This window comes from Anolis carolinensis, chromosome 3 (assembly GCF_035594765.1).
Source record: "Anolis carolinensis isolate JA03-04 chromosome 3, rAnoCar3.1.pri, whole genome shotgun sequence".
Taxonomy (NCBI): domain Eukaryota; kingdom Metazoa; phylum Chordata; class Lepidosauria; order Squamata; family Dactyloidae; genus Anolis; species Anolis carolinensis.
The window spans coordinates 80,600,976-80,623,855 of record NC_085843.1 but is presented as its reverse complement, the minus strand read 5'-3'; the positions used below and the strand labels follow the sequence as shown (position 1 = coordinate 80,623,855).

General features: G+C 40.6%; 1 protein-coding gene across 2 annotated transcripts; it reads right to left on the bottom strand.

Moving 5' to 3' along the window:
- Positions 1–1,561: 1,561 nt before the first annotated feature.
- On the bottom strand, positions 1,562–21,092 carry fam3b (FAM3 metabolism regulating signaling molecule B). 2 transcript variants are annotated; one of them, XM_003218990.4, is made up of 8 exons: positions 20,887–21,092; positions 16,118–16,261; positions 13,188–13,311; positions 9,822–9,880; positions 8,627–8,677; positions 7,001–7,088; positions 5,253–5,385; positions 1,562–2,151 (listed from the first exon to the last, which is right to left on the bottom strand). In XM_003218990.4, the coding sequence occupies exons 1-8, from the start codon at positions 20,903–20,905 to the stop codon at positions 2,059–2,061; spliced, it is 711 nt and encodes a 236-aa protein (XP_003219038.2). In that variant the 5' UTR covers positions 20,906–21,092; the 3' UTR covers positions 1,562–2,058. The 2 variants fall into 2 exon arrangements, with proteins under 2 accessions (XP_003219038.2, XP_062831194.1); XM_062975124.1 differs by lacking the exon at positions 20,887–21,092 and adding an exon at positions 20,525–20,573.
- Between the last annotated feature and the right edge of the window lie 1,788 nt (positions 21,093–22,880).

Sequence of the window (22,880 nt, the reverse complement as noted above, 5' to 3'; positions counted from 1 at the left end):
GGCGGTCTCCAGAACAAAAATATACATTTGCAAGCTGAAAGCAGCAAAGGCCTGCAGGCTGGTTGCAAACCTCTGTTAATAATTAACTATCAGGGTGCTATATACTACAACTATGGAACAATGCAAATCAAACCTCTGGGGGACAGAACACCCCCGCTAAAGCATCTGTGCTGGCTGCCATTTTTTTCCCGGGCCCGATTCAAGGTGCTGGTTTTGACTTTTAAAGCCCTAAACAGTTCAGGTCCTACTTACCTATCTGACCGCATCTCCTCATTCCATCTTGCCCAAATATTAAGATCTTCTAGAGAGGTCCTACTCTTGTTTCCACCACCATCGCAAATGCGGTTGGCGGAGGGCCTTCTCGGTGGCTGCTCCAACTGTTTGAACCCTCTTCTCAAGGTGGTTAAAACAGACCATTCCCTGATATCTTTTAAAAAGCAGCTAAAGACCTTCCTGTTCACATAAGCTTTTGATGAAGACACTTAGCTGTAATGACAGGAAGGCTAACCCTTATTAAATTGTGCTAATGTTTACCATCTGTCTTGTTGAGTTTTCTGCAATAACTGTATTAGACAAATGTTTTTAAATATGTTTATTTCTTATTGTAAAATTGTTTGTATAGGTTATTGTTTTACATATGTATATTGTTTTGTATTCTCTTTTATGTAATGTTGTAATGTTTGGTTCTCGTTTAGGGAGAAAAGAGGGATATAAATAAAGATGTATTATTATAATATATAAAGCTTTGGATAGCATTGGGAAGGGTTAACAGCCCTGTGGTGTTCAGTTTGCTGTCTGTACCCATTCAGAGGATTTCATCTCACTTTTCTGTACCTGTGATAGATTTTGGAAAATGTGGATTGTTGTGGAAACAAGGATTGGTGATAAGGCTTCAGAGGAGACATTTTTCCCCTTGTTAACTCTTTCAGGAGTGAATTTTCCTTCCGTGGGGTAGATTTCTTTCACTTCCTGTTGTCTCTCCTTCGTTCTTAACTATGAGTCATTTCGGATGTTTGTAACTCAGGGACTGCCTGTATAACTCCAGAGTTCAGGGTTCAAATCATCACTTGGTCATATTGGATGATCCTGAGCAATCACACTCAATCAAAAGAAGGCAAAGAAACCCCTTCTGAACATGTCTTGCCAACAAAACCCTATGATCCTTAATTTAATTTTATGATCCTTTATCAAGCTTTAATACGTTCTCCATCTGGGATATCATTTACCTTCCATCTGTCAGCTCTAACTTGCGGGGACATGAGAGAAGCATCCCAGTAACACATCTGGGCATCCCCTGGGCAACATCTCTGTAGACGGCCAATTCTCTCACACTAGAAGCAACTTGCAGCATGTTTTCAAGTAACTTCTGACACGATATAAAAATCCTTATCGTTTTCATTAACACCTCTTTATAATAAACATAACCAATTATGTGGCACTTACTATCATTTCACCCAGGTAATTCGCTCAACCCAGGACATGTACTGTTCTAATTCGATTTTTCAAAAACAATGTTTTGTTCCCAGTGCTTCATTTGGTTATAAAATACCACAGAGCTAAGTTTAAAATAGAAACTGTTTATTGTTTCAAGTGTAACTTTTTTTGAAAATAAATAGATAAAAGATTCAAGTGTAAACTGTGGATCATGAAAACACTTGTTTCATGACTAGGTTAGGCCTTTAAAAGTTTCAAGTAAAACGTAATAAGTGGAGGGATAAATAAGGGATTCTTTTGCACACACCACTGCCAATCTAATCTTTGGTTACCAAAAACAACATGTGAATATATAAACATATGTTATTTTACTGATTGCAAAACTGATTTTTCATAAGTCACAGCATAATACATTAATACAAGAAGAAAACACCTGTAGTCATTTATATGCCAAAAAAGAGATTTGCTGCAAGAACTCAATGAACTCAACAGTTCAAACTATTTTTGTCTAGTATTAAATAATGATCGTTCATATCCTTAGACCATTGGCAATTGATGATAAATTGTTGTTTACAAAAACTGTGGTAGGCACAGAATGCAGTTTTATGGATAGTATTTGAGAATTCAGTTTGTCATGTTCTTTGGAATACAGCCTTCTATCTGGATTTCAGCTGGCCAGCCACTGTATCGGTTCTTATTCATGTCAGAATGGTTGATCTGTTTAAAGGCATATACAACAAACATCAATTTGGTTTATTGTTTCAAAATAATCACATTATGAAAATGAACTTGTAATTTATCATATTAACAAAAATGGTATGAATTTGAATTAAGGAGTAATAAAGAACACTAGCAACTATGGCTGGGGAAATCTAATGTAACCACTTTAGGGATATTTGATTTTTAATAGTCCACAAGAGACTTCCAGGGCAAAAAAATGGTTCTTGCACTTGCTACAATTGGATCCATAGAATTACAGAGTTGGAAGAGACCACACAGGCCATCCAGTCCAACCTCCTGCCATCATCATCACTGAAGGAGCTTCCACTACACTCCAAGGCAGAGAGTTGCATTGCTGGATAGCTCTTATGGTCATGAAGTTCTTCCTAATGTTGAGGTGGAATCTCCTTTCCTGTAATTTGAACCCACTGCTTAGTCTCCAGGGCAGCAGAAAACAAGCCTGCTCCCTTTGTTATGATTGTCTGTCTGATTGAAACAGTACATATACTTCCAAGTTGCCAAGACAGAACTTACATCATCCTCTCTGTTTGCAACCTCTTTCCTCTCTCGAGGTTCATTCATTTTATCTCCTGCGAAGGCAACATCAGTCCAAGAACATTTTGGACAGTAGAAACCAGTGAAGCAAGAGAAAGCAGTATACTGAAAGAACCTCTTTCTCAAACTGCACAAACATGAAGCAATTGCTAACATTTTCGTAAAAGTTTTAGCAGTAATTGGATACATTTTGCCAGAATCTATTTCCTATTTCCTGTTTTACTGGTCCATCTAGTTGAAACAGTACTCAGTACATATACTTCTGCGGCTACACTGCCCTGTATACCAAGGATCTGATCCCAGATTATCTGCTTTGAACTGGATTCTATGTGTCTACGCTGCCAGATAAAAAGGTAAAGGTTTTCCCCTGACGTTAAGTCCAGTCATGTCCAACTCTGGGGGTTGGTGCTCATCTCCATTTCTAAGCCGAAGAGCCGGCGTTGTCTATAGATACCTCCAGGGTCATGTGGCTGGCATGACTGCATGGAGCGCTGTTACCTTCCCGCAGGAGCAGTACCTATTGATCTACTCACATTGGCATGTTTTCGAACTGCTAGGTTGGCAGAAGCTGGAGCTAACAGCAACCGCTCCCGCCGCTCCCAGGGTTTGAACCTGGGACCTTTCAGTCTGCAAGTTCAGCAGCTCAGTGCTTTAACACACTTCGCCATTGGGGCTCCATGCAGATCCAGATAGTCTGGGATAAACAGATAATCTGGGATCAGATCCTCATATATAAGGCAATGTAGATCCAGCCTAAGTAGCCAAGACAAAGGAGTACATGCGCATTGCAGAGATGTACTTTCTTATGTGCAGGCACTGTGTTATTAGCTGACTTTGTAGGTTTAAACCAGTAATTCATTGACGAGAGCAGACTCGTGGACATCTTTGGCATACACAGTGCAGCTGCACGAATTTGACTTTTTATATCCTGAATAAATTATTGGGGAATAGTGATATTCAGAGCCCATTAATAATTCTAATCTTATCACATAAAATCATCTTCCTTCACCCTGCTCAATTCCTCTCTCTATATATGCTGCTGCAATGAATAGGGCCAGCAGGATTGGGACCAAGAGACACTGGAATTTAATTCTTTCCCCTCTAAGGCAGGGATTAGTTTGGGGAGGGAAGCTCCCATTGATACTAATGACACCATTCCCAACTGGGTTCCTGTAGTGCCCATGTAATATTTTTACAAAGTATGCATTTTGATAGCTCACCTCAATTACTGTCATGTTTTGTATAATGTCAAGTGCTCTTAACACACCCAGGCACATTTTTGTCTTTAATTGCAGCCAAACACAGAGACATATAGCAGAGATGTCTTCTTCCAATACAACGTGTGGGATAAGATTTACACAGTAGATATTTGTATGTCAGAACACAATTAAAAATAGAACACAAAGGCCTGATCTACACTGATCATTTAATGCCATGTCAAACCATTATTGAAGAATGTAGTTTTGCTGTGCAGACTACAGTGTTCCTTCACTTATCACGGGGGTTAGGTTCCAGGACCACCCGCAATAAGTGAAAATCCGCAAAGTAGGGACGTTATATATTTATACATTATTTTAGTAGTTATACACTGTTTTAAGTCTTTATCAACCAATCGTGTGTTGATAATGTCAGGGTGTGGTGTGGATGATGGGCTGGGGAGTTGAATTGATCATCCGTCACCCTGACTGATTTTGTGAGTCAGTTCTCTCCATCTGCTCACCCGAAGGACCACTTTATGCAGCTGCAAACTGGCACCAACAAAACATCAGCTCAGTCGCTGATTTACTGCTGATCCCAGCAGGTCTAACTGCTTTATTAGACATATATACAGTTGCTAATAGCCACAGCTCTCCGAACATATGGCTCGTCTCCTTGGCTCGGCTCGGCTGTTACCTCTACAAAGCTGGCACCTCCCGCATTCCTGAGTTCATGAGTTCTGGCCAGACAGTTCAAACGGAAGCCCTGACCTATTGGTCCTGTGGGCAATCTATCAAGCTGTCTTGTGCCTAAACCCTTGCGCTGCTGGAATGCTTTGCTGGAAACACAAAGTTGCAAACACCCAGCAGCAAAACTTGATATAACATTTCACTCTAACAACAGAATACACACTAACAGATAAATCGCCTCCTTCTCCTCCCATTGCCACTTAGGCTCCTTTTCTATCCTTTTGGCTTCTCCTCCCTCCCTCTTCCTTAGGTTGTAAACTGTAATTTTTTATGATTTATAGGGTTTATTGAAAAACTACGAAACAGCGAATACACAAAAAGCGAACCGTAAAGTAGTAAGGGAACACTGTATACAGGAAATCCTGGAATTAGTTACCCAATCACAGAACACACAATCAACAGAACACTGGTGCTTATTAAGAACTTTTTCCACACGATTTTTGAGGGATTTGTCATCTGGCCACCACAGTTTGAAATTATAAAATTATAGAATTATAAAAATGGAGGCACACCTATTTTGAAATCATCTAGCCAGGACCAGAAATCTATCATGAGAATATATTTCAATTTTGGTTTCTTAATTAAAACAAGTTTTACCTTTTCATTTTCTATATTTTCTGGCAGCTTAAAACCTTTTCCTGCTATGAAAACCCAACTTGATCTAAATTTCAAATTTCGTATTTCTTTACTTCCTAGTTCAGCAATTGCCTTTTTCCCATCCTCCTTTAACCTGTGTAAGAGATAAGAAAACAATTTAGTCCTGTACCTTCTACTGCCCAGATTTTCTGAATGCAAAATTTACATTAACCAGGATTCATTCATTCTTATATTGTCACTTTCTTCTTTTTTGCCAGGTCCAGGCTAGCAAATGTTAATCAGAGGATTCTCATTAGTCACTCCTAAATGGTGGAATGACCTGCTGGAAGAGCTCTGTGCATCCATCGTCTGTTTTTAAAACAGCATTAAAAACCAATCTCTTCTGGCAGGCCTATCTAGATGTTTTTTTAATGAATTGATTGTTTTTAATATGTGTGCTTTTAAACTGATGTCACACTCTCAAGTGATTATATATTTAATTGGTGTTTGTGTTTTTAACTGTGTTATGTTGCTGTATTTTAATTGTCCCCTGCTATTATACACATGAAGAGGCATATAAAAATAACTAATTTGCTCTTAGCACAGGGATGTATGACGTTTTTGACCATAATGGCTACTTGCAATTCTCACTAATAATAATAATAATAATAATAATAATAATAATAATAATAATAATAATAATAATAATAAAACTTTATATACCGCCCTATCTCCCGGATGGGACTCAGGGCGGTTTACAGTCATAAAAGCAAACACAGACATTACATAACAACATAATACACATTATTAAACAAAGTAAAACAATACAATTATAACAATAAATCACACTTATATGACCAGATCAAGGGGACAGGAACCATAAAACCAATATATTAAAATGTATCATTTTAGGCTAGGGAAATCTTGTGCAATATATTCAGGCCCAGAAATCGGCGGTGGTCCAATGTAATTACTCAAAAACCTGCCGACACCACCAGGTCTTCAGTTCCTTACGGAAATTGGATAATGTAGGGGATTGCCTGATCTCTTTTGGCAATGCATTCCAGAGCCGGGGGGCCACTGCCGAGAAGGCTCATTCCCTCGTCCCCACCAGCCGCACTTGAGACGGTGGTGGGAGCGCGAGAAGAGCCTCCCCGGAAGATCTCAAGGTCCGCACTGGCTCACAGGGGGAGATGCGATCACGGAGATAGGTAGGGCCTGAGCCGTGTAGGGCTTTATAGGTCAAAACCTTTATAGGTCAAAACCTAAGAGCTGTATGAACATTCACATACATGTGTGCACTCACACACATTTTAGAACATACAAATAAGTCCATCAATGAAGAATTCTGCTGCCATGATCACATCTATCTCTTGCATAATGTTAATTATTGTTATTGTTAATTGTTATGGCTTCTTTATCCTACAGCATCTTGGAATTCATAGTTTGAACATTGAATTCTCTGCAGCAGAACTCTGGTGAACTTTCCTGATTTACAGTATTAGAGTTCTCCAGCAGAGAATATTAATTACTTCACCAAATATAGTAATAGTCTGCATGTAAGTGGGGTAGTTAATGCATTCAAGGTTGTAGTTCAAACCTCAAGGAACTGGATGTATTTTACATATAGGGATGAGGAGCTAACTTAGAATGTTCCTGTGCCACACTTCAAATCTCAGGATTCCACAGGATGGAAGCAGGATAGTTAGAGGGTGCCAAACCGCTGTAAGTGGGTAGTGTGGATACAATATGGAAGCACAAATATTTACCTGCTACTTCCATCATCATGGGTTACCATCAGGAGCAGTGACCTCAAGGGGGCCTTTCTGATGAAATCAGTCATTGGTCCAGAGAATTCTGTTGGCAAAAAATGTTCTTTAAGAAGATCTATGTAAATAGCTATCTCAGGGGTTCTCAAACTTTTTTGGCCACTGAGCCCTTTTTTAGCAAATGTTTCTCATGGAGCTCCAAGAAATGTTTATATATATTGGGTCAAAAGGTTTTGCCTCCTGTGTCATAAAAACATTATGAATGAACATATAACAGCAGAAGTTGCTACAAATCATAGCCTGAATTATATCATCTACGCAAAACTACAGTTCAACATAGTCACCATCAATCTGTACACATTTGCGCCATCGTTTAACCCAGGCATCAAAACCATTTTGGAAAAATTCAGGGTTTTGCTTCATGGCCCATGATTTTAAAGCTGTAAAGATTGTAAAGCTGGCCCCTTCTGACTTTTACCTATTTGGACTTTAGAAAGACAACCTACATGGTTTCAGATTCAATGACTTGAATGATGTTAAAACAGCTTTAAAATCATGGGTCACGAAGCAAGACACTGATTTTTTACAAAATGGTTTTGATACCTGGGTTAAACGATGGCGCAAATGTGTACAAATTGATAGTGACTATGTTAAATGGTAGTTGTGTGTGTATGATAGTTCAGGCTATGATTTGTAGCAACTTCTGCTGTTATATGTTCATTCATAACCGTTTTATGATACAGGAGGCACAACTTTTTGACCCACCCTAATGTATATATATCAGGCATGGGCAAACCTTTTGATGCATTTCTGTTTTAAATTTTGACAGACAGGCCAGGCCAGATGAGAGATAGATGGAGACCGTTTGTGTGAACTAACTGAAAAAAACATGATCGAATTCCTATTCATACTGCACATATCTCGTTTGTAGTGTAAAAAAAGAAAAAACAATACAGTATTTAAAATGAAGAACAATTTTAACCAGCATAAACCTAACAGTATTTCAGTGGAAGACCTCAGGGCCATCCAGTCCAACCCCCTTCTGCCATGCAGGAAAAGCACAATCAAAACACCCCCAAGCAGTAGGCGGGAAAAAGGCTTTTGGAAACAAGGAAGGCACGGGGGGGGGGGGGATCTGGATGGCGAGGAGGGGAAGGCTTTTGGCGGCAAAGGGGGGTAAGGATTTTGGTGGCGAGGGAGGAGGGGGAGGAGCAGGAAAGAGGAAGGAAAGCTTGGAGGGGGAGGAAAGTGTGGAGCCCCTCAGTATGCTTTGAGGAGCCCTAAGGGCTATCCGCTGAGCTATCTCCATTCCCCCAATATCTCACCTCTACTGTGCCGCTCTGCTCTTCTTCATAAAACAGAGTTACATTTATGGAAATTATTTCCAAATTACGGTATATGGTTTTAATTACTTGTATCCCTTGTTTTGGCTTTACCTTTGGTGATGGGAGATTATAGAATTTTCCATGTTCCATGATCACTAACACATAGCTGCAGAAAGGTTCTGGTCAAAACAGATCCTGACACATGACGATCTGCAATTACTACAGCTGTTGTTGCTGTCATTTAAATAAAAATATTTGATAGCAGATCCATTTATTGTATGCTGATATTTAATACTCTTACCCCCTTCCCACATGTCAAAATATTTTGCAGCAAAAACCTTTCCAGTGTCATCTAAAAGAAAGAAAAGTGTTTTAAAATGAGAGTATACCCATTATACATTAAAATATTTTCCTAGTATTTACCAATACAATACAAATAAAGTAACTTGTTTCTCGGATCCTAAGTCTACCTTCAGTCTTGCATTTGCAAGGATCTGAGAGACTGAGGATCTGAGACACTTTCAGATAGGAGCGCTGCTGCTGCCTCAAAGGTTTCTGATTAGATATCTCATTATATATATTCAAATTCAGGTAGTCCATGTATAAAATTTTATAGACACTATATGTGACTGGAGGTCATCTGTAAAGTGTATACAGACAAAGGTATAGTTTTTAAAAAAGAGCTATCCTCTCAATTCTTTCACACAGCATTCTTGCTTTCACTTGTAACAAAGAGATAAGCAGCGTCTGCCTGGTGCATCACCACGAGTTAGGGTCACTTGAAGAAGATATGAAGCTACAGTAAATTTCAGCCTATTCCAGTTTCTGCTATTTTTCACCTGTTTGCTTGCTTAATAATAGAAAGCCAATCAGAAATGTATTAGGTAAGCATAGACCAATTAAATGAACAGTGTGTTAACACCAATCAAAATGTGCTTTTTGGATTTCTGTAAAACAATAAAAGATCACGACCCCATCCTGGGGGCACGGCAGTCTTTTCATGCCTACAGCACATCTGCCGCTATTTGCTTGGCTGGCAAATAAAGCTAATCTTCAGAGAGATTCAACTCTTGGTGTGTTCCTTCTGTGCCACCCTCTCGAGTTAGAAGGGGACTCCTGAGAACGTACAGAGTGCATGCCCCTTCAGTGTCTGGTTAGATATCTCATTTTCTATGTTCAGATTCAGAAAATCCAATTTGTCCTGCTTTGACCCAAAACATTCTAAATATGGTTCATATAAAAACACAGTCATTGCTAAATAATTACAATTTAAATCAATATAAAGGAACTATACTGGAAGTCTGTCAAAACATCTCCCTGATGCTTTGCAGAGACACAATACGGATAGAGCTCCCAGATAATATAAAAGGTTGGGCATTTTTATAACCTTTTTTGCACACCCAAATATGCTCCAAAGGAAGGAAAAAAAGTCTTATTTAAGATTTCTGGTTGTGTGATGCTGGCTATATCCCATCAGATTATGCCCTTTTACTCACAGTTTACAACTGCAATATTTATTCCTCTTCCAACATTCTCTTTTTCTTCACTTATGATCCTGAAAATGAAATATCAAGCATTAATTTGGAAAGTATGTCACATAGGCTTTTCCCATGAAGTTACTTCCTGTGATACTTGGTTCTGAAATAAATAAAGCAAAGTTCTAGAAGAGTGGAGTTGGGAAACCCAAAGAAAAAAAGAAGAAAAAGAATCAAAATAATAACTTCTAGCAAGAAATCTACTTAATGCAACAGCACACAGCATGCTTGGAACCGCAACACAAACATGAAAATGTCTATGTAAACATGACCTATCTGATTTCTTAACTATGTCTAAGAGGGTTGTCCATAGGATATTAAGTAGTCTTTTCTTGAAACCACCTTCACTCCATACCATTGTTAAGGTTGGATTAATTGTGTGATGGTTCTAAAAAATTATATGGCTACAGAGCAACTTCATACAGAGCCAGACTACAGATCTACCTGTGCAATACTGGGCTCCTCTAGACAGGATAAGTACGTATGGAAGTTATAGTATTTGTTGCTGTCATGCTCAGATTAAAAAAAAATATTCCAAAGGACATTATAATTGTCTGGCAATTCCTGGGTCCAGATGCAATATGTTATAGTCCAGCTTTCCCCAGGTAGGTTGTTTTTTAAAGGCTGGGATAGGAGAACAAAAAAAGAAATACTGTTCGTCCTCAATCTTTATTTATGTATTTATCTTAGTTCATCATGAAATGGCACTTTTCCCTAAAAACAACATGTCTGCATACACAGAGGAAAAACTTTTAGATCCAGAAACCTACTACAAACAGTCCTCCCCGCCCCCCCCCCCCCAAAAAAAAAATAGAATCAAACAAATGAATGTTAAGGCAACAACACCTGGGAAGATCCAAGGAAATAAAGATATACAAATGGTTTTGACCAGGAGTTCCCAAACCAAGCCTGGTGGGCCAGATATGGCCCTCCAAGGTAATTTACCTGCCCCCTGCCCTAAACTTTAGAATTTGGGTCCCCCTCAGTCTGAAAGCAGACTACGACAATGATCCTAATTATCTTGACTCTCTCATCAGCCAAAAGCAGGCCCACACTTTCCATTGAAATACTGATACGTTTATGTTGGTTAAAATGGTTCTACATTTTAAATATTGTATTGTTTTTTCGTGGTATTATTTGCACTACAAATAAGATACCATCGACCATGGTATCCTTCTGGGACGTCTCTCCGGGATGGGCCTTGGGGGTACTGTTCTGCAGTGGCTCCAGTCCTTCCTAGAGGGGCGTTCCTAGATGGTGAAGCTGGGGGACACCTGCTCGGACCCCTGGCCATTGTCCTGTGGGGTCCCGCAAGGTTCTATTCTGTCCCCCATGCTTTTCAATATCTACATGAAACCGCTGGGCAAGGTCATCCGGGGTTTTGGAGTTCGGTGCCATCTCTACGCGGATGACACCCAACTCTACTACTCTTTTCCACCAAAATCCAAGGAAGCCCCTCGGATACTGGATCAGTGTCTGGCCGCTGTGTTGGCCTGGATGAGGGCGAACAAGCTGAGACTTAATCCTGATAAGACAGAGGTCCTCCAGGTCAGTCAAAAGTCCGATCGGGGTATTGGGTGGCAACCTGTGCTTGACGGGGTCACACTCCCTCTGAAGGCGCAGGTCCGCAGCTTGGGGGTCCTCCTGGATTCGGGGCTGACGCTTGAAGCTCAGGTGTCGGCCGTGGCCGGGAGGGCCTTTGCACAACTAAAAGTTGTGCGCCAGCTGCGACCATACCTCGAGAAGTCTAATCTGACCATGGTGGTCCACGCCTTAGTTACCTCTAGACTGGATTATTGCAATGCGCTCTACGTGGGGCTGCCTTTGAAGACGGTCTGGAAACTGCAATTAGTTCAACGCACGGCAGCCAGGTTTCTAACTGGAGCAAATTACAGGGCACGTTCAACGCCTCTGTTTAAGGAGCTCCACTGGCTGCCGCTTACTTTCCGAGCCCAATTCAAGGTGCAGGTTCTTACCTACAAAGCCCTAAACGGTTTGGGACCCGCCTACCTTAGAGATCGCATTTCCCCCTATGAACCCGCACGATCTCTTCGCTCATCGGGGGAGGCCCTCCTCTCGCTCCCACCACCCTCGCAGGCGCAGTTGGTGGGGACGAGAGAGAGGGCCTTCTCTGTCGTGGCCCCCCAGCTTTGGAACCTGCTCCCTAGGGAGATTAGGCTGGCCCCCACCCTCGTCTCCTTCCGGAAGAATCTGAAAACCTGGCTTTTCCGGAAAGCCTTTGATGAGTGACTTTTGTTGGTTTAAGATGCCTGCCTATGTAATAATAGACCCACTGATCTGCCCTTTTATTGTCACTATTGTCATTTATAGTACTTCATTGACTATGTCAATTATGTAACTATCTCCTCCCGATTTGACACATTCACCTTTCGGCCCAGACTTGTGTTTGATATACCTGTTTTAACATTTCATCTTGTAAGATTGTCCTTTTCGATTGTTTTACCGATATTGTTGATTTATTGTTGTAAATTTGTGTTTTTGTTTTGATTTTATATTGTGATGTTGGGCAAGGCCCCATGTGAGCCGCCCCGAGTCCCTTCGGGGAGATGGGGCGGGGTACAAGAATAAATTATTATTATTATAAATTATTAAGATATGTGCAGCAGACTTAATTTGTGTTTTTTTTCCCTTCAAACTATAGCCTGGTCTCCAACAGTCTAAGAGACTGTGAACTGGCACTCTCTTTAAGAAGTTTGAGGATCATTGATTTAGACTAATCTTGGGGAGCATACCGTCTGTTTTAATTCTGAAAATATCCAAGTAGACATATTTCACCAAATTCTTTCCCAAAACTGCTTTAACAATGGAAACCAGGAAATGAGAAAATTAAACATACAATGCAGAGATTTTATATGCCCAGTTGCCTTCAATCTTCTACCAGTATGGTACTAGCTAGCTAGTGTATTCTGGGATATGAATTCCATCCAATATTTAACTAAGTTCTGATAAAAAGCAGCTATTCTATTCTCCAGAACTAACTTTGCAGCCATTTGCTTAGCTAAATGTATTAAAATGCCTAGCTTCTCAAAGAGCAAGGAAGAACTACCGGGTTGCCTTGAAGAAATATGTATTTTCTTCATATCAGTAGAGGGGGTATGCTATTGTATTTTGTTGCTGTCAATTTCCATAAGCAATTAGTTGACAATGATATGAACACAAAGTTGGACTAGATCAGCTTTTTGTCTCATACAACAAGGCCCTTGTAACATTGTTGTAATCTAACTAGACTAAATTGGAGATCTGATGTGATAAATTAAACTGAATGGTAACAGAAACTTACAAACGGATTGGTAGATAGATACTTACAGTTCATCTTCAAAACAAATTTTAGCAAACTTTTCCTTGCCCCCACCACTGAGTATGCGATAAGCATAGCTTTGAGACGGACATGGAGACCACTGGTCACATTTGTGTCTTTTAGGGGATGGAACTACAATAGAAGAGAGGAACATAGTGGCATATCATTTGCAGTAGAACATTAGTAGTAGTCATGGTTTTTATTGTTATATTTATTTCTATTCTGTCTTTGGAACTCAAGGCAGCTTACAATTTAAAGCAAATTCAGCAAAAACATAAAAAGTTAACATTAAGATGGGATTAAACTATACTTCAAAAGGGGAGCTGCAGGAGGTACACTGGCAAATGTTGCCACCTAGGTGGGCTGCATTAAAAGATTTCCTGCTAAAAATAAAAACTGGAATTCTCTTCCAGTTACAATTTTGTGAATCTTTGGCCAATTTTAAGGCATGGGGGAGAGGAGATTGAAGGAAAATATTACGATAATTTGCCTCGTAAAATGATGATTGACAGTTTTGTGGTGAAAATGCCTGATTTGGAATTTTGAAAATGGGGCACAAGGCCATTTCATGTGTCTGAGGAAAACCATAGGCCACATGACGTCCCTGTGGACTTTAAGCCATATCATCTCCAACCGATATTAAATTTTTCACTCATACATTTATTATTTGCCTGTATTGATGTTAAAACATGTTCATTGCATATATTTACCGAACCAATATTATATTTGAACTACAGAGAAACTATTGACATAATACTGTTATATTACTCATTTTATAATAATAGGAACGATCCCAATAGTTGTGCTTACATGAAGACCTTTTGCTTAACAGATACCTCACTGACTCCACCTGAACATTAGGAAGAACTTCCTGACCGTAAAAGCTATTCAACAATGGAACTCTCTACCTCAGAGTGTGGTGGAAGCTCCTTCCTTGGAAACTTTTAAACAGAGACTGGATGACCATCTGTCATGGATACTTTGATTGTGCTTTTCCTGCAGGGCAGGGAGTTGGACTAGATGGCCCATGTGGTCTCTTCCAACTCTATTATTCTGTGACTCTAGGCAATATTGCCACTGTGCTGGAAACCCTGATTAAATCTTAATGAAGAAATTCTAGAGTATGTTTTATGCTGCAGTTGATGCACCATGCTACTCCAGTAAATATTGTGATGCAGGTATAGAATGAGCTGGTCCAAGAAACAAAGTCAGGAAATTATTAGCTTCCAGAAGTCTAACCAGTTGCAGTCTAATAAGGTTACTTTTCTAGGCTCTTCCAAAGCCCGTAACTCCCCTTGCACCTGAGGCCAATTTTGAGCAAAAGAGTTATATCACGCAATATATAATGTTTGTTCAGACATTATTCATGCTTTCTTGAAAATCCTAGTGGATTCCCAACGTCTCTCTGTTGTCATTTTCCTCATGCAGCAAAGCATCTGAAGAGAAGTTTGTGCTTGTGTGAAAGATTACTACACAAGCAGGTTCTTACTTAGGTGGAAAGCTCCCATACACTTCTCTTCTTCAGATGCACTACTTTTTACGTGAGAAGAGATACTATCCATTCTTTATTGAAAGCAGTACAGATAATAGCTTAATTCTTTAAATCAAGCTATGTCCATTGTAAGATCAAAATATAACCTTAACCAGTCTTACATAATTACTAATTCAGTTTCTATAAGCAAGTGATGGTATAAACATATTGAGACATGTTAGTGATTGCACAACCCACCATCTTTTGTACTTATTACCCAGTCATATTTTCTCACTCCTTGGGATTATTAGGGGTAAAATTACACATGTAAGTCACAGTTCCCATCTTGATCATCATTTCAGATGCCCTTTGGGTTTCAAGTCACAAAGTTTATATTTGAATAATCTTTTTGAAGATACCATAAGACACATGGACCAAAATTATGTTTCAATTAATCTGTGCAGGAAGATCACTAGATGTATTGATATCTTTGAGATCTTTCTCAATAACTCAGTTTTATTGATCTGGCAATACACTACTTGTGTAGATCAGTTGCCTTTCTTCTTCACCTATCTTCCACACTTGTACAATCACAACTAGTCACAAGCCATGGTCTTATCAATGCGGTTATTATGTCAAACAGTAAATAAGCTTTTGAAGCTGTAACTTGGAGTGAGGTCTGAACTGGCCCACTTTGACCTTCAGCCCTAAATTTCAGTTGCATATATTTTAGATGAGTGGGATACTAAAAAAATACTGAGACAATACGTGAAAAGATAAAGAAATCCTTACATTCTCTTATAATCTTTAGACCATGATTCCTATATAATAAACATGCACCTGTGGAACTATTTCTGTTGCAACTGATATTTACACTGCTGTGTTAAAGATTTAACTGCCTAAGTAGAACAGATGTGTCTTTAATATGACAAGTCATCTTAACTAGTAATGATGGCAGAGTAATAGCAGAGGTAAAATATACTGACTTAGGGCCCTTCCATACAGCCGTATAACCCATAATATCGGCTTTCAATTGCCAGATAATCCAGTTTAATGTGGATTTTATACAGCTGTGTGGAAAGGGCCTTAAACTGCTACCAAACAGAATCTCTTTCTTGTCATCAGAGTACCATTTTGTGTCATACATTTGATTTAATGATGTCATCACGGTTCTTTTTTTTTTTTTTGACTGTTACAAGAAGGGCAGGGGTGGAATAATGCTCCATATATGTCATATTATATGGCTGCTTTAATTAAACATTAGGAAGAGATGAAGGAAGAAAAGGCAAGTTACTGGTGACCATATCTTTCAAATAGGATGCTGCCCTTACAGTGAAAAAAAATCTCCTTTACAAAACAACTTGGCTATTAGCTAAAGTAAAACACCAGAAGGCAGTCAATTGACAAAAACACAAACTAAATGGGAGTTTCACTTTAAAAAATATACAGTGGTATAAACCTACATACCCACAATTTTTGGTTTTTTGGCAAGGTTCTGAAGATTGTCGTAAGTTGTCATTATTGAGTCTTCAGGTATTATATATGCTAAAAGAGACCCCAAGTACCAGGCACAGAAAGATGCAATGATAAATCCTCCCAACTTTATAAAATCTGAAAAAGAAACATGAGAAAATCTACATAGGGATACAAGGATAAATGGAAAACCTTTAGGTTAACATTCACACCCCCATATAACCAGAACATCAAGACATATAGCCCAGAACATCATGGCAGATAATCCACAATGTCTGCTTTGAATTGGATTATCTGAGTCGACACTGCCATAGAATCCAGTTCAATGTGGATTTTATACAACTGTGTGGAAGGGGCCCCAGTAAATGACACTAAAGGAGACAATGGAAAGTTGAATGACAATCATTTGTTTATTGGGATGACAGAAACTGATTTGCACTATGAAGCCTTGGAGCCCCGGTGGCATAATGGGTTAAAACCTTGTGCCAGCAGGACCGCTAACTGACAGGTCAAAGTTTCGAATCTGGGGAGAGCAAGCAAGCAAGCAAGCTCCCTCTGTCAGCCCCATGCGGGGACATGAGAGAAGCCTACCACAAGGATGGTAAAAACATCAAACATCTGGGCATCCCCTGGGCAATGTCCTCACACCAGAAGTGACTTGCAGTTTCTCAAGTTGCTGCTGACATGAAAAAGCAAAATCAAATCTAAGAAGCCTAAATGACAGAAAGCCAGACTAACCCTAGTTTGAGGCCAGGGATACTATTAAGAGGAATGCAAAAAGAAAGAAAGACTTCAAGCAGTCAAAACAAGTAAGGACAAATAAGAAGCAAATGTAACACGGAACTGAAATAAGGTCAGACCTGTGAATGCCACTATTCAGCCGCCTGTGTACGTTGACAAATAACTGCTAGAACAAACAATGCAGAGAAACAGAAGGTGACACAAAAATAGAATAAGGAACCTATTCCACAAGATATGGAAAGTCAAAATATATTTAAACCAAGAGCAGATATGTTATATGACCCGCAGGAGAACACACTACATGATCAAGAAGAAATAAAAAGACAATAGAAAAATACACCTTACAGTGGTTCTCAACTGTGGGTCGTCCCCGGGTGTTTTGGCTTACAACTCGCAGAAATCCCAGACAGTTTACCAGCTATTAGGATTTCTGGGAGTTGAAGGCCAAAGTATCTGGGAACCCACAGGTTGAGAACCACTGAGAGAGACAAAAGGGTGGCAGATCTATTAAAGAAAACATTATTTCAAGATAAACCCACAATTTTAGCAAGTGAAGTGGAAGGTGTACTCAAAGGACTTGGGAGGAATAAATTACCAGGAATAGATGGCCAATAGAGCTGTTTCAAGCCACTGAGACAGAATCCACTCAAATTCTAAGTAAAATCTTCCAAGAAATATGGAATACAAAACAAGAGAGTGGAAACTCTCCATCCACCTTCCAAGAAAGAAGATAGCAGGGAATACAGTAATCACTTAACATTGCATTATTCTCCCAAGCAAGTAAATTGATGCTCAAATTTTTACAACAAAGATTTTTGCCATCTAAGTAGTGATAAATAATAGGCATGGAAACAAAGCTCAGAAAAAGATGAGGCATTAGGGATCATATTATAAACACATGTTAGATAAGGGAATGCACTGAAAATTTTCAGAAGAGAAACAGCCTATACTTTATAGACTACATTACAGCAAAAATGTTGGAGCCTCTGGTAGCACAATGGGTTGCGTTAAACCCTTGTGCCAGTAGGACGGCAGTAGACAGCCAATTATCTCAAACCAGAAGCAACTTGCAGTTTTTCAAGTCACTCCTGACACCAAAAAAAAGCAAAAATTTTGACTCTGATGAGGCTCAAAGCAGCTCACACTAAAAAAGCAATACAATTTAAAATGTACAAAACATAAATATTAAAAAACTTATACAACTGTTATAATAAACAAATAATAAAAATGAAAACAACTGTAATATATAAATAAAAAAGCTAGCCTGAGGCACTTCATTAGCCCAAGGCAGGACTCCCTGGCCCAGTCTTTAAAATCCTGCCTGAATAAAAAGACTTTTGCCTGCCAACAGAAAGACTACAGGGTGAGAGTCATTCTGGCCTGGAAAGGGAGTTCCAGAGTCCAGATAGGGAGAAATCACCTGCCAAATAGTCTGGATCTGAATCACATAAGGCTTCATAAATCAAAACCATGACTTTGAATGTGCTAAAAAACAAACTGGCAGCCAGGGGAGCTGTTGCAAACAAACCAGTTTGTTAGACACAACTTGAATGTACTATCTGCAGACTGTTAAAAAGACAAATTAACCAACATTTGCACAAATCAAACCTGAACTCTTCCTAGGGCCCTTCCACGCAGCCCTATATCCCAGAACTTTAAGGCAGTGTGGACTCAGATAATCCAGTTCAAAGCAGATATTGTGGGATTTTCTGCCTTGATATTCTGGGATATAGGGCTGTGTGGGAGGGCCCCTGGGAGCCAAGATCACTAAACTGAGGCCCCTTCTACACTGCCCCTATGGCCCCTTCCACACAGGTGAATAAAATCCCACATTTTCTGCTTTGAACTGGAACAAATGGCCGTGTGGACTCAGATAACCTAGTTCAAAGCAGATATTATGGGATTTTCTGCCTTGATATTCTGGTTTATATGACTGTGTGGAAGGGCCCTGGGTTTCTGAGTCCACACTACCATATAATCCAGGTCAAAGCAGATAATCTGGGATCAGATATTGGGATATAGAGCAGTATAGACCCAGCTTTAGGGTCCTCCCACACAGCCATATAACCCAGAATATCAAGGTAGAATAACCCATAATATCTGCTTTGAACTGGAGTGCCTTCCACACAGCTGGATAAAATCCCACATTATCTGCTTTGAACTGGAATATATGGCAGTGTGGACTCAGTTAACCCAATTCAAAGCAGACATTGTGGAATTTTCTGCCTTGATATTCTGGGTTATATGACTGTGTGGAAGGGCCCTAGATTTCTGAGTCCACACTGCCATATATTCCAGTTCAAAGCAGATAAGGTGGGATTTTATCCAGTCATGTGGAAGGGGCCTTAGCGCCTTTTCAGACAGGCCCTATATCCCAGGATCTGATCCCAGCTTTTCTGCTTTAAACTGGATTACATGAATCCCCACTGCCAACTAATCTGGGATAAACATAAAACCTGGGATCAGTTCCTGGGATATAGGGCCTATGTGGAAGGGCCCATTTATATACCTATTGCTAACCAAAGCAGGGTAGTCTCATGGCCCTTCCACACAGCAGTATATATCCCAGAATATCAAGGCAGAAAATCCCAAAGTATCTGCTTTGAACTGGGTTATCTGAGTCCACACACAGATAATGTGGGATTTTATGCCTTGATATTCTGAAATATAGGGCTGTGTGGAAGGGCCCTGAGATTGCCCTGCTTTGGTTAGGAATAGGTATATATAAAGTTTTATTATTATTATCACTAGAAAAGACAATAACGCTAGACGAGGTGGAAGCCTGGAGGAAAGAAGGAAGATCGCATTAACAGGTACATAGACTCAAGTCAAGGAAGATATCGACAATGATAATAATAACAATAAACCTTATTTGTTATCTGCTTTTCCTACAGTCATAGGTGCTTTTCACCTATAAGACCAGAGGTATATGACAGGCTGACATGGGGGTGCATCCACACTGTAGAATTAATGCAGTTTGACGTTAGGTTAAAGGTAAAGGTTTTCCCCTGACGTTAAGTGCTCATCTCCATTTCTAAGCTGAAGAGCTGGCGTTGTCCGTAGACACCTCCAAGGTCATGTGGCTAGCATGACTCCATGGAGCGCTGTTACCTTCCCGCCGGAGTGGTACCTATTTATCTACTCACATTGGCATGTTTTTGAACTGCTAGGTTGGCGAGAGCTGGGGCTAACAGCGGGCGCTCAATTCCGCTCCAGGGATTTGAACCTGGGACCTTTCGGTCTGCAATTTTCAGCAGCTCAGAGCTTTAACACACTGCGCCACCACCAGGAGCCCAGTTTGACGTTAATTTAGCTTAAATAGGATCCTGAGAGTTGTGCTTTTAAAAGGGCCCTCTCACATAGCCCTATATCCCAGAATATCCAGGCAGAAAATCCGATAATATCTGCTTTGAACTGGGTTATTTGAGGCCCCTTCCACACAGCTGAATAAAATCCCACATTTTCTGCTTCGAACTGGGATATATGGCAGTGTGGACTCAGATAACCCAGTTGAAAGCAGATCTTGTGGGATTTTCTGCCTGGATATTCTGGGAATATCCAGGGCCCTGACGTGTGGAAGGGTCCTGGAGGCGCCTTTCCCTGAGCAGAAACCGAAAGTGGGTGGCTTGGCGAGGAGGCCCGCCCTCGCCTGGCGCTGACCTCTGTGTCGGGAGAGACGATGGCAGCGTTGCATAAGGAAACACCTGCCTTCAAACCTGAGGAGGAAGTGCCCGCACAACCTGTTCGGGGCCCGAAAAGGAACCCGGGCAGGCAAGGCTTTCTAGAGTCCAGGCTGAGAAGAGAGAGAGAGAGAGAGAGAGAGAGAGAGAGAGAGAGAGAGAGAAGGGGGGAGAAGCACTCTGCACGGGCTCAGAGAGGCTCCCCGACAGGAGACAAGCGCCGGCGCCTCCTTGCTGAAGACTCCCACCCACAATCCAGCCAAATCTGGACGTCTTTCTCTCCCACCCCACGTAGCCCAAGGCTCTTTCGATGGATGTGTCTCCCCTCTGCCCTTTACTCACTGTTGCAGCCGGCCCGCATGGTGATGTTTCCCGAGAGCGGGCTCTTTCTGCCGGAGAAGGCGGGCGGGGCTGAAAGGAGGCTCCCCAGTCGGGCGGCCTGCCTACCTGCCTGCCCGGCCTCCGCCCCCCGACGGCCTTACAGAGGGAGCGAGCGAGGGAGGGAGGCAGGCCGTAGCTTGGAGCAGGGCCGTTCAAGCGGTGCTCCTTTGAAGGACTTCTGCTCTGTTGAGGCACATCCATCCTCTGAGGACTCTTCCACACAACTGGATAAAATCCCACATTTTCTGCTTCGAACTGGGATATATAACAGTGTGGCCTCAGCTAACCCAGTTCAAAGCAGACATTGTGGGATTTTCTGCCTTGATATTCTGAGTTACATGGCTGTGTGGAAGGGCCCTGAAGCCTGCCCATAGGGGCAAACTTCACCCCTCCAGGTGTTTTTGGACTTCAACTCTCACAATTCCTAACAGCCAGTCCAAAATACCGGGAGGGCCCATGCTTGCCCATACCCAAGCCTGAAGCCAAGGGGTGGTTTAGAGATAAAAGGTAAAGTTTTCACCTGACGTTAAGTCCAGTCGTGACCGATTCTGGGGGTTGGTGCTCATCTCCATTTCTAAGCCGAAGAGCCAGCACTGTCCATAGACACTTCCAAGGTCATGTGGCTGGCATGACTGCATGGAGCGCCGTTACCTTCCCGCTGGAGCGGTACCTATTGATCTACTCACATTGGCATGTTTTCGAACTGCTAGGTTGGCAGAAGCTGGAGCTAACAGCGAGTGCTTACTCCGCTCCCGGGATTTGAACCTGGGACCATTTGGTCTGCTAACCATATTTAACCATATTTCAAACTAAGAGATTTCAAGGGAGTGTATATCTTTTGGGAAACTGCAATTTCAACTTCAAAGAAACATCTTTAAAACTATGTTAACAAAATGTATTTTTGTAGTGGCGTGTCTTTATCTTTGGCAGTTCAAAGACATGGTTCTTCAGTTTAACAACTGAGTTACTTGTGTCCCATTACATTGAGCCAAAGCAGTTAAAGTGGTCTCAACTGCATTATTTCTGTGCACCCTTAGATATTATGGAGGTTTCTGTCAAGATACTGCCAGACTTTGGTCCCACATTCAGTGCTCACACGTGAAAGCAGCTTGTGTCATACTTTCAGCCATGTTCAGTTTTACTCTACCAAAACTTAGCAACAAGTTTATTTTATTAAATGATAAAAGGCAAGAAAAATAGAGATAGAAGTCATTACAGATCAACTATTATTACAGTTTACATACTATCTATTCAGTCAATCTGTTAATTTTATACAGACCGTTTTTATGTTTATGCAAAAAAGTAACCCTTTTTGATCCTAGTTCTAAAATAAATGTGTAACTAACATCATGCAATGTTTTCAAAACAGTTGCAAAAATAGCTCTTTAACTTTCGTTGAATTTAACTAGTAAAACAATGTCAACAATTATTTTAACGGTTGCAATAGCAACTTTTGATTTCCTATGATGAACAAAACTTTGCCAGCAAAGTATTTCATAGAACACTCCTTTGCACTACTACCCTACTTGTAATATTTTATACATCTACTAGCTGTGCCCGGCCACGCGTTGCTGTGGCTTAGTCTGGTGGTGTTGGTCAGTCTACATTAGGTTGTATTTATGCTGTGACCTCCACCCTTCTTTATACTCACATTAGTAGTAGTATTTGAAGTCTGTTACCTTCTTCAATTTTTGTGTTGATTGATAATTGCTTGAGATCCCTGTTGTCTTTGGTTTGTTGTTAATCGTGATGTCTGATTCTGCTGAGTGCGGTTTACATCTTATTGTGGTACAATAGTCTTTTTTTTGTTTTGCCTGTGTAGGTGTTTATTATTGTTGTTGTTGTAGTGGTCATGAAGGCTGGATAAGTTAGATGCTACTGTATTGTTTTTTGGAGGCCCAGTGTAGCACTGACTGGCCTCTCAGCCTCAGTGCCTGGCTGCTTCTTGCCTGTGA